The following is a 15,791-nucleotide window of genomic DNA, read 5'->3' as shown; positions in this document are numbered from 1 at the left end:
TCATATCATGAATCATCAATATAACTCTTGCATTGCACAAGTATGGAAAACTCAAAATTTTGGCTCGAACATGCATTTCTAAAAATTTTTACCCATGACCAAGTGACCAAGTTCGGCCCCGGGCATCACCGAGAAATATCCAAATTTTCCCGAGCAAGTTTTGGACATGTGAAAGTACATATTGATATCTAGCATATATCCAAATTTCACCCTAATCGGAGGTCGTTTGCATTAGAAAACATAGGGACGAAGGTAGTGACGTGAGTGGATATGTTGAACTATGAAATGCCTTTGTTACTTCAAATGTTAAGGTAATGTGTTCTAGTTGATATATCACATGATTTTTCGACGAAAACGCTATAAAATAACGATGTAAACTATTGCATAAGTGAAAAGCCTAAAAAAATCAAAAGATACGTTAATGTGGCATTTCGTCGAACACTTGGTGTGCAATGTGAATTACTTTCTATTTCTTACCTTTACTACCATGAAAGTTCCCCAATTCACAATAGTACACCAATCTACCCCAATTCATCCTAACTAACTCCACACATTGAAAGATAATCATTAAATGAAACTCGAAATTAGGGATTAGAGAAACATACCTTGTAGTTCGAATTCTTGTTAATTTAGGTGTGGTACCTCAATGTAGAGCTCAATCCAATTGAATGAAGAATGCGTGAAATGTGTGTAAGTGTGGAGGGTGAAATGAGAAGTGTGCAAGTGAAGTGTGTGCAAAGGAATGAGGGAGTGGGCGTGAGTGTGTGCTTGTGCTCGAGTGGGAGTGAGAGGGTGGGAGGGAGAAAATTGTGGAAATGAAATAAGTGGTCACGGGTTTGGAAATGAAATAAGTGGTCACGGGTTTTAACCCGTGACCACTACACTATGCGACCGCATAGTGTTGCACTATGCGGTCGCATAGTGCAAACCGTCGCCTTCTAATGGCGTTCGGTTAAGGTCTATGCGACCGCATAGACCTTTGGTCTATGCGGTCGCATAGACCAAACCGGGTTAAAAATTTTTTTTTTTTTTTAATAAAAGAATAAAAAAAAATAATAATATAATAAAAAAAAAAAAAGAGGCCCTTTTTTTTTAAAATTTTTTTTTTTTTTTTTTTTTTTACTGTTGTCCCGCATTCTGAAAGCTTAACCAAAATGAATATCTCCGCACATCGGAATGCGTGACACACACTCGAACACCCAAACACGTCATTTAGTATCCATTCATGCAACATTAAACGTGTAGTGCCTAGGCTATGATGCAAAAGATGATCGATGACCTAAGAAACAAATTAAACTCAAACAAATTCCTAAACTAGTGCAATGCAATAAAATAAAATAANACATAAACTCAAGATACATTTCAAATTTTCATTCATGTCTTAACTACTTTGGCAATCAATCTGAAAATTATAGTTCATGGATGTAAGCTACATGGTTAACTAAAGAGTGACAGTATGTGTTATACAAGGCAATGAGAAGTAGAACGAAGGAAGCCAAGATAACAAAAAATATTACTGGAGATTTTCCTGTAAGCCGAGATAACAAAATATTACTGGAAATTCCCTGTAACTATTAAACTTTGCTAGTAACTACTTTGCACCTCACTCTTCTATTGTTTTTTCAGGACTAACATTTTATATCTAAAAATACAGAAATTTTCGATGTGCAAACATTTTTGGTAAATTTTTTCAGATCTTATAATTTCTGGATAATTTAGCCTTCATTTTCACTTCAAGGACAACAAACTGCAAATGTCTTATAAGGCCCAACCACCTATTCTAGTGATTAGGCTCGCAGAATGAATATATCAACAGCACGACTGCATTGAGAGCATCTATAACAACAAACTTAATGGTAGCTCTCAAATAATAGGATAAAATGACTACATATAGAATTCGCTCATTATCAAATAATCCTTGTTAAAGGTTTTAACTCTTAACACAAGTTTGTGGAAAACAATTGTTGTACCATTCTATACTACTTGTTTCTGATGTATGAAATAATGGTTCAACAAGGATTGGTATCAAAATGGGATCGGAAGCAAATTGTTGGGTTTTTTATGATAAAAAATGGATCAAGAAGGATGGAGGGTTGGGTTGGGGGGGGGGGGTGTTGGTATGAGGTTTTCCTCTCACTTTTAACATTGGGGTTTTCTAATTTCAAGATTCTCTAGATCAGCAGCCTCTACTGCACCAAACGAAGTATGTCACTTCAAATCCCAAATGTCCCAGATTCACAAGCACTTCCATCTTTGCACGTGGGGTTTCTGCTTGTTATTAATTGGTGATTCCCAGAGAGAGTCATGGACACTTTTGACTTGAAGCACACAAAAATGAGACCAATGGTCCACCATAACTTTTGACTTAGTAAATCAACTACCAATTTGTAATATTTATATTCAGATAAGGGCAAAACCCACTCAACGGAGAGATGAAGAGAAGTATCGAGGTATTCTAAAAATCTTCCCAGAAATTTTGCGAGAATCAAAAATAACCTCCAGATTCACAGAAATGCCAATACTTGATCCATTGCTTGTAATTAGGGCAGATCTCATCCAATACATATTACAGTAACACAATCATTACCTAGCAAAAAAAGGCATGCGCCACTTAGAACTTTCTAGGAATGCTTGAGTAGAAGGAATAAAATAATGAGAAGCTACCTGGGACATTAAATTTCTGGTTGTTCGGCCAGGCCTTATGCCAGGCAAGTTATTTCCCGAAGATTCACTGTATTTCAAGCCAGAGGCCAATGGAGATCCATCTTTTCCAGATAATTTGCCTCGATTCCTGTAAATGTTAATTTGCACATCATCATTACTGACATCCTCACCAGAAGATGATGATCCGGAAGAATTTGGTCGCTTTCCAGATGCTTTTTTCTTCATGTCTTCCTTTCCATACACATGCCCTTTATTATGACCCTTATCCACTGACTTGATAGGTGTCTTGCTACTTGAAGAAGTAACATTCTTTTTTGATTGACGAGTTGGGGAATAAGAATCAGGAGAGCTCTCTACACAAGAAAATCACATATCATATTCCAAGGAATGCTTCAAAATGTCCTTATCACAGGGGAACATGTAAGTGGAACTTTGGATTGTGATTTATCAGTGTGTACACCTTAGTGAAATTTTTCGTCGTCGAACTGTAAGTAGAACTCTGTTTCATACCTCTTTCATAAGCTTTCTTATTTCGTCGTCGAGAATAGCCAATGTGGTGACAATTTGACGACCTAAAGCAAAACAAAAAATTATAAGTATTAAATACCCATGAAGGTTAAGGAATAGAGGCAGTAGGAGCAGCACACTAGGAACAAACCAATATGTCTTTTGCATTTGTATCAGTCGTGCCTCCAGTCTTGCAAGAACTGTAGTACGCTCAAACCCTTGCTTATCATGTGCTGGTTCAACAAAATTGGCTTCTAGCACACCTGATAGTAAGATGTACAAGATTATGCAACTAAACATAATGAAATTTATGGAAGTACAGAGGACAGAAGACTACCTATAACTCCACGACCATCGCTACCAGGAGCATGCCAAAGTCTCCAAAATGGCTGAAGAAATAGAAAAACTCAATATCGGGTATGCAATAAATCACATGATCCATGAAATGACTCCATGAGTTCCACATATACCAACCAGTATGAGAAAATTTAAATGCTATTTGTGAAAAGCATGACCTAATTTGATAAATCTCAGAAAAAACAAAAGAAACGTAGCCCCTGTTTGGTCCCCATTTTCTAAAACTCATTTTTCATCAAATTCATTTTCAAATGCATCCTTCATAAGACTCACAATTTTATCAACTTTTCAACCATAAATTTCATCAACTTTAATCAAAATCTACTAAAAATCTAATTCTTAACTAAACCAAATGGGAGCATAGTAACACTATATGTAACTACTAATACTGATAAATGTAATCAGATCACAACGCAAATGAACAGAAGCCAGGCCTTAATTTGGTCAATATATGGTGAGCATTTAACGTTTCATATATAGCAATAACTACAAGGAAACAGAAGACAAACCTTAATGAGTCGATTTTTGTGATAAACATTAAAACCCTGAACATCAATATGTGCTTTTGCATCCTTTACAAACCCAATAGTGACAGCAGCAACCATCTAATAGCAAAGAAAAAAGAATAATCACCAGTTTTGCACGTTAGCTATGAAAAACTAACTCTCAACCAAATATCATTATAAAACAAATTACGTTAGCATCTTTTAGGACCCCATCAGTTCCAGGCTGTGGACGATAAGTAACTTCCTGGGACATCATCATGTCATTCACTATATTATGGTGTTCAACATCTTTCCCTCGGAGAATAATTCGAAAGCTAGGAGGAATTCTGAGGTAGAGAATAGATGCATAGCTCTGCAATTTCAAGAAGCGGTTTATTTAACACAAAATTGAGAAAAGGAAAATAAACAGACTAGTAACAGTACTAGTATTACAGCCAAAGCCATAAATTTCTATGCATCCCTGCCTCCAGAGCTCCAAAAGTCACAAGGGTAACAGTGAAAAGAAACTAACATTATAAAAGCAGCAACTCACCCTTAATGAATGCCGATATGTAAGAAAGTGCCTGGAGTTGGGATACAGCTGTGCCATTTTTATGTTCTTCTCATCTCTGTTGACGCCTCGGATTTGAATATCCTGCAGGGAAACAAAACCATAACAAATGGAATGATCAATTTCGAAGCAAGTAACAGATGAAAAATGAGGATATCCACAAAAAGCAAGCACATAGGTCATAGGTGTACACGAGTATCGGTATCAAAGTCAAGTTCCAGCAGACCCTGGTCATCCTCCCATAGATTATATACGATTATCCGTGTACCATGATCCTTCATCTGATTAAACTACAAAGAAAAGGGCAAGGTTGGAATTTATGTTGCAAACACGCAAACAAGAGCCAGCCAAGTGAGGACAATCATAGAACAAGATGGCGAACATCAGCAAATGCAACACACAAACAGTGATGCCATAAGCAGGGGCCTGACACCGACAGTGGTCAGACGTAGATTCTGTCAGAATGTCTTCGAAATTCTTCCGTGTCCCCAATAGATTCATCAAATTTATTCAGATAAGACACAGTATGACTTCCCGTCAATCTTGTGACCTTATATTTATCATTTCAACGTCTCATCTTGATATTCATTTTCATAGTAACCAATAACTTCTTGTTGATAGAGATTTTACAGGTCACCTTCCCATCCCCCACCCACAAACCAAAAGGTAAAACCAAGTTAACCAGGTTCAACCATTTTGCATGGATGTCAAATATGTATCAGAGAAACTCCAAAGCTATTTGAAGTTGACTAGAACATTTAATCTTGCAAAGATAACCCTAGCTTGAAACTACTCAAAATGGCTTGAGAAGCGAAGTATGTGTCACAGGCAGTATAATATAAGGCCATCTGCAAGATTCTAATTAAGCTTTCGTTCTATTATCCATATGAACAAACATATTATAATTCAGTTACACATAGCATTTTAGTACATAACATTATCCATCTCAAAATGAATATCCTACAAGGATGCAAAGTTAGTTCCTTTTTTGGAACACATAGATACGAATGTTATTTAACAAATAGTTTTTTAGTTTCGTTTTTCTATCTATGATTCAAAGCTACAATTTGATCTATCAAGATCTTAAATCCGAAATTTCCTAATGTCAATATCATGCGTGAAATGTATTGTTATGTCAATGTTTCTCCCTAAAAATATTTACTGGTACTACTCCAAAAAACTTCTAACAAGCCATTCAATCTGACAATAGAGCCAAGCAAGGCTACAAATATAAATTATTGCAACCAAAACGAGAAGTGATGCAAAACATAAATAATTGTGGCACCCACCAACTTTTAAAAATTTCAAGAGTTACATAACTGTTTGCGTTATATGAGCATAGTCTTAGCTCCAATCATAAACTATGTTTACTGTGAAATACAAGTACTGATGTCCCAATCTTGTATTCTCTCCTCACTATCTGCATGGATGGACTTAAGCACATTAACATGTTATATTCAGGGGAGGAAATAACAAGTTAAAACAGGAACTACATTTCCCTGCTGCATCAAATAGTTTGTAGGAAAATCATCTAGAGAATGTAATATTGATCAGCATCACAGCTGATTCTCCCAGCATCTCAATATTTCAATGTTAAATAAACTATAAATCTAAGAAGCTTCTAGCTTCCCTAAAAATATATACAAATAATACAAAAACCTCAGCCACATAATCAATAAAGAAAGGGAGCATTGGCGGTACAAAAATCTAGAAAATAATTAAGACAGAAAATTATTGGAAGTCAAGTAAATACTCAGAATTTGTTGTGACAGCACTTTATCCATTTTATTGTTCAAATGATACAGAGCTCTGGGCAGTCTACAGTTGAACTATTCAAAACAATGGGAACAATACCGATAAAGAAAAACCACCTGCCGAAGAAGATCTGCTTCGCTTGAAAATGGTGACCATTGGACTATTGTTTCAACATTTATATTCCAGTCACCCGCGGAAGATCGAATTATCTTATGCCATTCTTGTCCTCTTCTTTCATAATCAAGCTTATGATCATTAAGAAAAATCAACAATCAAAGTAGCACAAATAAAATAGTAATAATAAAAAACTAGCAAGCAGGAGTACAAAAATCACTGCAAAATATTAAAAAAAAAAAAAGAAAGAAAGAAAGAAAATGAGAGACTGAAAAAATTCCTCAACTTAGTTTTATAGGTATCATACAAGCACAGACTCCAACATTTAGAGCCTCTTTGATGTAGATTTTTTTATCATAAATTTTGAGAAAAGTGATTTTATAGGAGAATTTATGGTTAAAAAGTAGTGAAAAGTTATAGATCCACGTGCAAGAATGTGTGGTTGAAAATGAGTTGAGCAAAAAATGGTTTTTAAAGATTCTTTATCAAACAGGAGCTTAAACAATATGAGAACATATTATCTGAAGATTAAGCTCCCGTTTGGCCCCTTTTTCTTTAAAATTTTCCTTCTCTCTCTTATTTTAAACCACAAATTTTCCATAAATTAATATTACACGTAAACCAAAAACGTTTCCTACTTTTTCAACCATACATTTTCCAAAAAAAAAATAAAAAAAAATAATAATAATAAAAATGCCAACTATTCCATACATTAAAAATTGAAAGAATATCACGTTAATAAAGATGCCAAGGAAATCTACGATTTTAACTCCTGGCACGTGGTATCACATAAACAAAAGTCAAAAGGGCCCTTACAAGACATAACAGGGTGCAATTTTAGAGCCTAGACTAACTATTCATAGCTTTGCTCCACAATGAACAATTCTCTTCTAAAATAAATGGTGTGCCATGCCTTTCTTACGTAACTTCAATTGATATTTTAACCCCGTTGATTTAGAGCAAACCTATATGTCCAGTGTTATTTCAAAAACATGCACATAAAACCTTAGCAAAAGCCTCTAGTTAAGTGCATAACTAAGGAAACCACAAACAATTTAATCATGTATTTGAAGATTACACTAGAGCTCTACTATGAATGTTGAACAGAAATGAAACCTACCAATGTGCAAACCAGTCAATAAAATAATTTTGCAACTCTTGGACATACATTATTACTATTGTATAACCAAGTTCTCTGTCCAGATTTGATTTTTGTGTGTGCATGTTTTTTTTTTTTTTTTTAAATAAATATTATTTAAGGTATCACCAAGTTCTCTTAGTCTATAACTTTCTTACCACTAAATTTCTGTTTTAGAAGTGACAAATATAAGAAGAAACTAGTCTTTGATGCGTTGTCTTCATGCACTATGAAACAATATTCATAGTTGTATATAGTCCAACTTCTCAATAAATAATAGCAATCAACCATTTAATAAGCAATTCAAGGAAAAAAGGAAAAGTCGATATTTCAAGATAACAACAATCACTCTTACAAATTATTGTAAACAACTCACCATGGGAACCAAAATATCTTCTTTTCCAGTGCTTCTCAAAAATGTGTATGACAATAATCCAATGCTTTGCGTAGGCCTAAAATAAAATTTAAAATTTATACAAGTTTGGCCAAATTGCAGTAAACAGATCGTTGACGATGAAATATAGCACCAGGGTGTTACATGAAGAATAGCTGAGGAAATAGAGGAAGAAGAACTACCACACAGAAGCAGAAGAGAAACCTGAGAAAGGGAAAGAAGAAGGAACTGGCGGACTTTGAATTGAAACGGCATCGTACGGTACTAAATGAAACTGTGTCATTTTATTCTAATAATTGTTGTTATTCGTTAGAAATTGTCTTTTACTTTTGGGTTGGAAAGCACGACTTTATATATATACAGCCATGCGCAAAGAGGAAAGACGGTCTGTGATTTTTCTACCAAATTGGTTGTTAATTGAAGTGATTCAATTCAGTCCTCTCCTCATTTTTACTTTACATTGTTTAATCCCTCCTCCATTCTCTTTTACTTTGAAATTAATATCATAATTCCTTATTTCAGCTGGAGTAAATTCGAGTGTTGGTTTTGTGCAAAGCTGTGTTGCGAGATGTAGTTCAGCTCATGACAAGGTCTTTGATCACCTCTATATTTGAATCTCAAAGTAATCTTCTTCACTACTGAACTACTCCAAGCATTTAACTGCATGTCACATCAAATAATATATAGGACAAAATTTTCAAATAAGAGTAAAGAATATAAACCTTTTCCCTTCTCCCCCAGAACATCGTGAGAAGACAATGACATCAGCTCCAAGCCTCATAGTACTTGTTTTAAAGCCATTTCCATCTGGTATAAAGAGCACCAGATAAATCAATAGGCGAACTAATAGGTGCAATAGAAGGCAGCTATTATTACCACAAACACATTAGCAAGACCAACTTGCTCTTCTACTGGTTGATTGAAAAAACTGGAGTTACTTACATTGTCCAATAGTATCTACCATATTGCTTTTCACGGAGTACCCAAGAGACATGCATTGCCGCATTTTATCCGGATCCATCCCACCACCATTATCTATGGAAAAGTTACAGCAAACAGTTATGACTAAAGCAAGTTTATCAACGTAAAGTCATCAGAAAAAAATTAAACAAACACACAAAAAGATAAAAGTGTGATTAGAAATGAAAAATTGAAAGGAGAGCACCTAAGCTAATAAGTAATATTAAATAAGGGGTCAATGGTCACATATTAAACACCAATTTTCTATAGCAAGCAGTAATAAATAGGAATAATGCATATACAATATCGATGATATATTTATGGGACAAAATAACAGGAGACGTCATATCTGCTGATCCCGAGCCAACACAGGCCGTAGCCAATGCGCTTAGGCCTAATATCCAAACACCATCAGGGCAAACAGCAATTAGCCACAGCAGATTTGTAGTGTACCCCGAGTTGGCAGGGGGCCAGACCATGCTGCTGGAGATTGTAGTGTGTGCCACATCCACAGCTATCGATAGATGCAACGCACATCACCCCCAGAAGGACACAGCACACGTGTGGCGGTTCATGATAATACACACTGTTCTCATCTTAAGAAAATTCTCCCAGACCCCTGGATTAATGATTAGTAGCGATGCCTTCCCCACTTCTATTTGAACCTCATTTTACTAATCTATACGCATGTGCTTATGGAGATGTAGAAGGTGTTTAGCATCCCTCTTTCTATAAAATGGGCCACATCTCAAATCATCTTTTTATTAAACTAAAAACCCTATATATTTTTATTTCAATAAATATGAATACCTTCAATCAACAACATTTTGCTGCCATCTTTCTTGCTTTTAACCATATCAATGTTCACGTATGTTGCTCCATTGCAGACCTGACATTACAAAAATGCAAAGAGCAATTACTCCAGAAGTCTAAAGCAACCAAACAAACATGTGACTCGTTACTGATCATCGAAGAAGGTCCATAGCATGCCTCATCCAATGAATTGTCTAAAAGCTCCGCAAAAGCTGCAGGAAAAAATTATAAGAACATAAATAAGGAACACAATACATATAATACTGTTGCTACTCCCCAGAAAACCAAAACACACAGTGATACAATGCATCCCCACTTTATGAATATGTTCATCTCCTTTATACCTCCAAGAACCCACTTATGACTGGTTGCATTAGAATGTAGAAATTTAGGATGAACTCTGACATGATCCATGCCACCTGCATAAGAATTTTAAATCAGGAACTAGTTTTTGTTACTAAATATAATTTTATTAAGTACGAGAAGGTGCAATAAAATCACTACAGAGATACTTATTTTTCTGTAAAGCTTTCAATTTCTCTTGTATGACTTGAGCCCACTTAGGATCACCTAAGGCTTCCTCCACACTATTTGGAATGTGACAGGAGGATAATGTCTCTGTGAAGATCTTAATGGGCTCAGTTAGATGTTGAGTGGACACATAATTTGCAATGGGGTATTTAGACCGCCTCTCTTCTTCATCAGGGGAGTATCTGTTAGGCGGCTTTCCTCGATTTTGCTCGAAAGGCAACACATATTCCACGGGAGCATTCAAGTTAGCAGCATATGGAGGAGTAGTAGGAGAGCTTACCTTAGGATTGTTCTCAGTAAGAGAGTCGGGTACTATCAAGGGAAGGGGTTCTTGACTTTTTTGGTTTATAGGCTAATGAAGAAATCTTTTACCATCAACACCCTCAGAACATATAGCTCATGCTTCTACAATTCTAATTCTATAATATGTTAAACAAAAACACAATTTCTGGAAAAAGTCGGACTAAAACTGCAATTGCTTTTAAGTCGAAACCTGCAATTATAAAAACCCGAAATGCAATTTCTAATCTAAATTTTCAACCATTTTGATCAAAATTTCCTTTAATGATATCGAATCTGAGAAAAACTAAGAAAATATACAAAAACTTCTCTTGAGTTTCCGAATCTTTCTCTGGAGTTTTCAAAGAGCTTCAGTTTTAAATAACATGAACTTTAGCCATTTTGAAAGTTTCGTGTAACCTATCTTCTATCCAGCATTATCATCTAAAAAGGCAGACATGCAATTCAAAAATTTACCAGTAGCCGACTCCCAGTCACCAGAAGGCGTTTCATCATAGTTCCCCGCCTTCCAGAACTGCTTACAACCGCTCACAATCACAGCATTTCTTTGCGGCGGCGCAGGCAACGTCAACACAGCCTCTGAATCTCTCGATACCGGTTCTTTAGCCGGCAAAGGGTCAAGAAATCCCACCGGCAACACAAAACTTAAATCCTTCCCTCTCTTATTCTTCTTCTTCTTGTTTCCATAAATTTCCCCCCTAGACTCCCGAGGCCTTTTGTTAAAAATTCCGGCAATATCATTGTCGGATAAAGCATCCGAATCGGAGTCAGAGTCGGATTCAGAATCTGAGCTTGACAAGTTGACAATGCAAGCCGGCGTCTGGGAATCGTTCGTCCTCGACTTTATCTTGCGACTCAGCTCGATAATTTCCTGTTTAACTTGGATTTCCTTCTCAGTTCTCGCCATTGCTCAGCGAAAAACTAAAGGCCCGTAGAAGAAAAGAGTTATTAAAAATAATAAGTGATCAAAAGTAACCTCTTTAGAAATAGTGTTTTATGGTATAAATATGGAAGATTCACGAGCGGTCGGGTTGCCTGGATCCTCTCCGGTTTCAGTTTACAAGTTTCTCTCCGGTTTCAACTAAAAACGTTAGTTTGAAAACAAATTTATATAACGATGATGCCACTATTTCTCACGAGGGGAAAAAGGGTAAACGTCCTTAGGTGGTTGGGTTGGATGGGCCCTCCAGTTTCATCTTTTACCGTCTTTTCCAATTTTAACTGGAAACCTTAAATTGTAAAGAGAACTAAACTAGAATAATGCTACTTTGTTAGAAAATATGCGACATAATGGTTGACATAATGAGTGTTGGCAAGATGTAATTAGTTGAAAGAAAACGATTGTATTTTAAACAATTCAATGATAGGTAGTCACGTGACATTATGTCAAGTATTATGTTAGTCATTATGGCTATGTAGCATGATTGAGTAAACTAATATAAATGAAATAATAGTTAAAAAAAAATGAAGAATAGATAAAGTTAAAGTTAGTCCGAAAGAGTGAGATTTACTGTCTCGAGTTTTACACAAATTCAACAAAGAATGGGTTAAAAAGAGAGAGAAATAGTCAAAAATCATGCCACGGCTTTTCAGTAATAGTTTATTGAATTGTTCTTATGCGTAAAAATTAAAAAAAAAAAAATCTTTGATATCGCTTTTATAAAATTGTGATTTTCCAAACTAAACTATCAATTTCTGATTGAAAATAATATCATTAAAATAAAGGATAACGTTTGTTTTTAGTATCATTCTTGGCCATTAGCGGTGTTTTAGATGTCGCCATTAGATATAGTTTATGTAAATTCAATAAATATATAGTTCATTTGAATTGTACAAGTTCACATTGTGCATAGTTTGTATGAGTTATACACGAAAAGATATATGTTATATAGTGACAATTTATATACGAATAATTTATTTATATCCAATAAAGAAATCTAATGATCACTAGTCAATTTAATAGTTGATGTGCGATGATAAGATCAATTGAGAATAATGTTATTGTCCCCACTAAGGATCAACAACATGTGAAGTACGGTTAAATGAAAATATCAATTTAGCCTTTATTTGATTCTCATTCTTCTAAAAATTCATTTTTTTTTCAAAATTTATTTTCAATCATACATTTTTCAATAAAATAATATTACAGTCAAATTCAAAACTTTTTTTAAATTTTTAACTGCGAATTCTTCATCAATTTACAATTCAAAATACATTATTTTCCCCATAATGAAAATCAAACAAGGGCTTAACATGAAACAATTTATTGGCTTTTATCATTTTATGGTACATCACATGGGGATGATCACAAAGGACAAATAGCATTACTTCCAATTAAATATATGAAAATGGGACTCGCTTTCTTGTTTTTAACATTTAATGTCACATCATATGGATTGATTCTTTTAGTACATATATGATATTTATGGATGTCAACGAATCGAGTTGAGTAGGCTTGTGAGCCAAAACTTGAGGCTCGAGTAAAAATGGTTTAGGCTTTTTTTGGCCTTAGTTGAACCGAGCAAAATTTAGGTTTGACTCGAGTTTTCAGTTCCGACCTTATCGAGCCGAGCCAAGCCGGCTCACTCTTTTTTTTAAATAAAAAATAAAAATAAAAAAACACATGCAGCAACACGCTGCCCACACTTCCTATAGCTTCGTATTTATTTTTTTAGGGTCAACTCGTCGTAGGCCAACAAGTCACCTGCTGGCTCAGGCTTTTTCCGGACCGAGCCACGAGTGGCCCAAGCCTGTGAGCAAAATTGATACCCCATAGCGTACGACTAATCAATACATACACACGTGTAATTGTGGTGTGCGCTAGTAAATAAACATTTTACCATACTGTTCTCGATGTCAACAATTGACATTTGGGATATTGATTTTATGTAGTTTAGCGTAGCACACATGGAGGTCAAGAGCACAAATTGCTTGCCTCAAGGGTTTTATGCTTTATTCATAGCCTTTCTACAACGGATTGACATATTGAATAATTTGAGCAAGCTATGATCCTACTTTCAAACTACCGTTTGGTTTCATTCAATGACGAGCAATCTTGTTTCGCTCGTCCAACTGGAAATTTGTTGCATTTTCTTTGTTTGTGATTTTCTAGTTAGCAATTTTTTCATTAATATGACCATTCTCTGTCTATGCACTCTTTCTTTTTTTTTTTTACTTTAATGTGATTTAGTTAAAAGAGGATGTCCTGATTATCCTAAATAAATATCTTATTTAGACATTTTCATTGTTGTAAGTCTTGAAAAATGTAGGAGAATATATGGACTTCTAAGCTAATACGACTTACCTTAGTGACTCTTCGTCTATTTATTTGAAATTCTTATTCAGCTTTTGTTCGATTCCCATTAGATCCAAAAAAAAAAAAAATGTGTTTTTAATAGTATTTTAAGGAAAATGCACGGTCAAAATATAGGGAAAAGTTTTGAGTTTATGTGTAAAATATTTTATTGTGTGAATGTGTTGTTGAAATGATCATATAACTAAAATTAAATTAAATTAACGATTGTCAAACAAGGGTTAAGTCTTTAAACACATGGAGGATTCTTTCTCTTTAATTGGTACAATATTCAATAAATTTTTCCATGAACAACTATGAAGTCGTCAACATTTGGAGCGGAGAGAAGAATAATGTTACATAACACCTATTCATGTGGTATTATATGATACATTCAATTAAACATGAAATTATTGATTCATTTATTTGTACATTTTATTCAAAATAATGACACTTAAAGCCATCTGAACCATTATTGTAATACCACTGATACTAAACAGTATTACTCCATAGGGAGTTCAAAATTTCGAGCTTTGTGAAAAAAATTTCATTGGACGAGACATTAGTAGACGACTTCTTCAACATATTTTAATGGCAGCACAGTGATATCAATATCCAGTATTGTCTATCATAGCATGGGACTTGTTCGCAGCACTATGACTTTATTAATACTTATAATCATAAATTCTATCATGAGAGATTATATGTTAGACCGAGATTATCATGTGGTTTGGACAATTTACAACTTAGAAGTATATGTTTGTATGCGCCAATAACTTCAAGAAGGCGAAGGTGACCTTTTGATATTTTCTCAGATGTGCATTGCAGACTATTAAAGAGAGGAGTATCGCGCAATACTTTGTTGAAGCAACTACATCGAGAAAGAGTTCGCGAAGTAGACTTGTTGGGAGATCCATCTGGGCGTCCTTTCGATTTCTACGTACTGTATGGGACACCCAAAAGGAAGAAGAGAGTGCCTCGTTCTGAAAAGTATGGGTTACCTCCAAGAATAATACCCCCTCCCACAGGTTGGGTAACTGATGAGGAAGCATTAGAAAAAAGTAAGAAGGAACTTCAGGAGACAGAGGATCAGCACGATATGCTGCACGTCGACTTATCACAGGGGGATAATTTGACAGAAAACAAGAAGGAAGTAGAAATAGAAGCTGCCGAAAAGGTTATTTTTAAACGGCCAGCCATGAAATTGACTAAACACTTGAGGCCACTGTACGTTAAAGCTCTAGTTAACGGCATCCCAGTGGCAAAAGTACTTATTGACAATGGAGCAGCTATAAACATCATTCCATCTAGGATGATGAGGAAGTTCGTAAAGACAGAGGGTGACATGATTCCCACAGAAGTCATCCTCACGATCTTCAATGGAGGAGCAACTTCAGCCAAGGGAGTTATGCCATTGGACATAACTATAGGGACAACTACTAGGACCACTGTTTTCTTTGTAATAGACGGTCCTACTAGTTACAATGTGCTACTAGGAAGAGATTGGATACACGGAAGTCGCTGTATACCCTCATCGCTCCATCAATGCCTGATCTTTTGGAACAACAAAGGCGAAACAAAAGTGGTACAGGCCGATCATAGGCCTTTTGTTGCAAAAGCAAACTCGGTGGAAAAGTTCATGTACGAAGGAAACTATGGACCTGTCAGGGTAGTACAAGATGGAGAAGAAACTCAGGTTGTCGCGCAAAGCGAAGAACCGTTCTCAGTGGACGCACTCACTGAAATGTTCAAACAGATGAGGCCAAATATAGTGGCTCTGGAAGAGCCAGTAATTGGCAAAAGAATAATCAAGTAGTCTTGAATGGATTCTAAGTTACGAAAGCAAATGGCCGACATTCAGGCCTTCAAAGCCAGATTGATGGCTTTCAATAAGGAATGCAATGACAAGG

At 35.5% G+C, this 15,791-nt stretch overlaps 1 protein-coding gene across 1 annotated transcript in view; it reads right to left on the bottom strand.

Annotated features, from left to right (window-relative positions):
• Positions 1–11,644, bottom strand: part of LOC111406477 (protein MICRORCHIDIA 7-like) — a 12,851-nt gene extending 1,207 nt beyond the window's left edge. The window contains exons 1-17 of the mRNA XM_023035895.1: positions 11,046–11,644; positions 10,103–10,177; positions 9,936–9,970; positions 9,756–9,834; positions 8,928–9,020; positions 8,708–8,792; positions 7,968–8,043; positions 6,456–6,584; positions 4,776–4,874; positions 4,567–4,668; positions 4,225–4,386; positions 4,038–4,133; positions 3,509–3,560; positions 3,323–3,434; positions 3,175–3,236; positions 2,665–3,017; positions 1,124–1,279 (exon numbers count right to left, since the gene is read on the bottom strand). Coding sequence (XP_022891663.1) covers positions 1,124–1,279; positions 2,665–3,017; positions 3,175–3,236; positions 3,323–3,434; positions 3,509–3,560; positions 4,038–4,133; positions 4,225–4,386; positions 4,567–4,668; positions 4,776–4,874; positions 6,456–6,584; positions 7,968–8,043; positions 8,708–8,792; positions 8,928–9,020; positions 9,756–9,834; positions 9,936–9,970; positions 10,103–10,177; positions 11,046–11,496 — 2,217 coding nt within the window. The 5' untranslated portion in view covers positions 11,497–11,644. The remainder of the gene's footprint in view (positions 1–1,123; positions 1,280–2,664; positions 3,018–3,174; positions 3,237–3,322; positions 3,435–3,508; positions 3,561–4,037; positions 4,134–4,224; positions 4,387–4,566; positions 4,669–4,775; positions 4,875–6,455; positions 6,585–7,967; positions 8,044–8,707; positions 8,793–8,927; positions 9,021–9,755; positions 9,835–9,935; positions 9,971–10,102; positions 10,178–11,045) is intronic.
• Between the last annotated feature and the right edge of the window lie 4,147 nt (positions 11,645–15,791).

This window comes from Olea europaea, chromosome 12, assembly GCF_002742605.1.
Source record: "Olea europaea var. sylvestris chromosome 12, O_europaea_v1, whole genome shotgun sequence".
Taxonomy (NCBI): domain Eukaryota; kingdom Viridiplantae; phylum Streptophyta; class Magnoliopsida; order Lamiales; family Oleaceae; genus Olea; species Olea europaea.
Note: the sequence above shows the minus strand (reverse complement) of the source record. Positions and strands in the feature narration are given on the sequence as shown.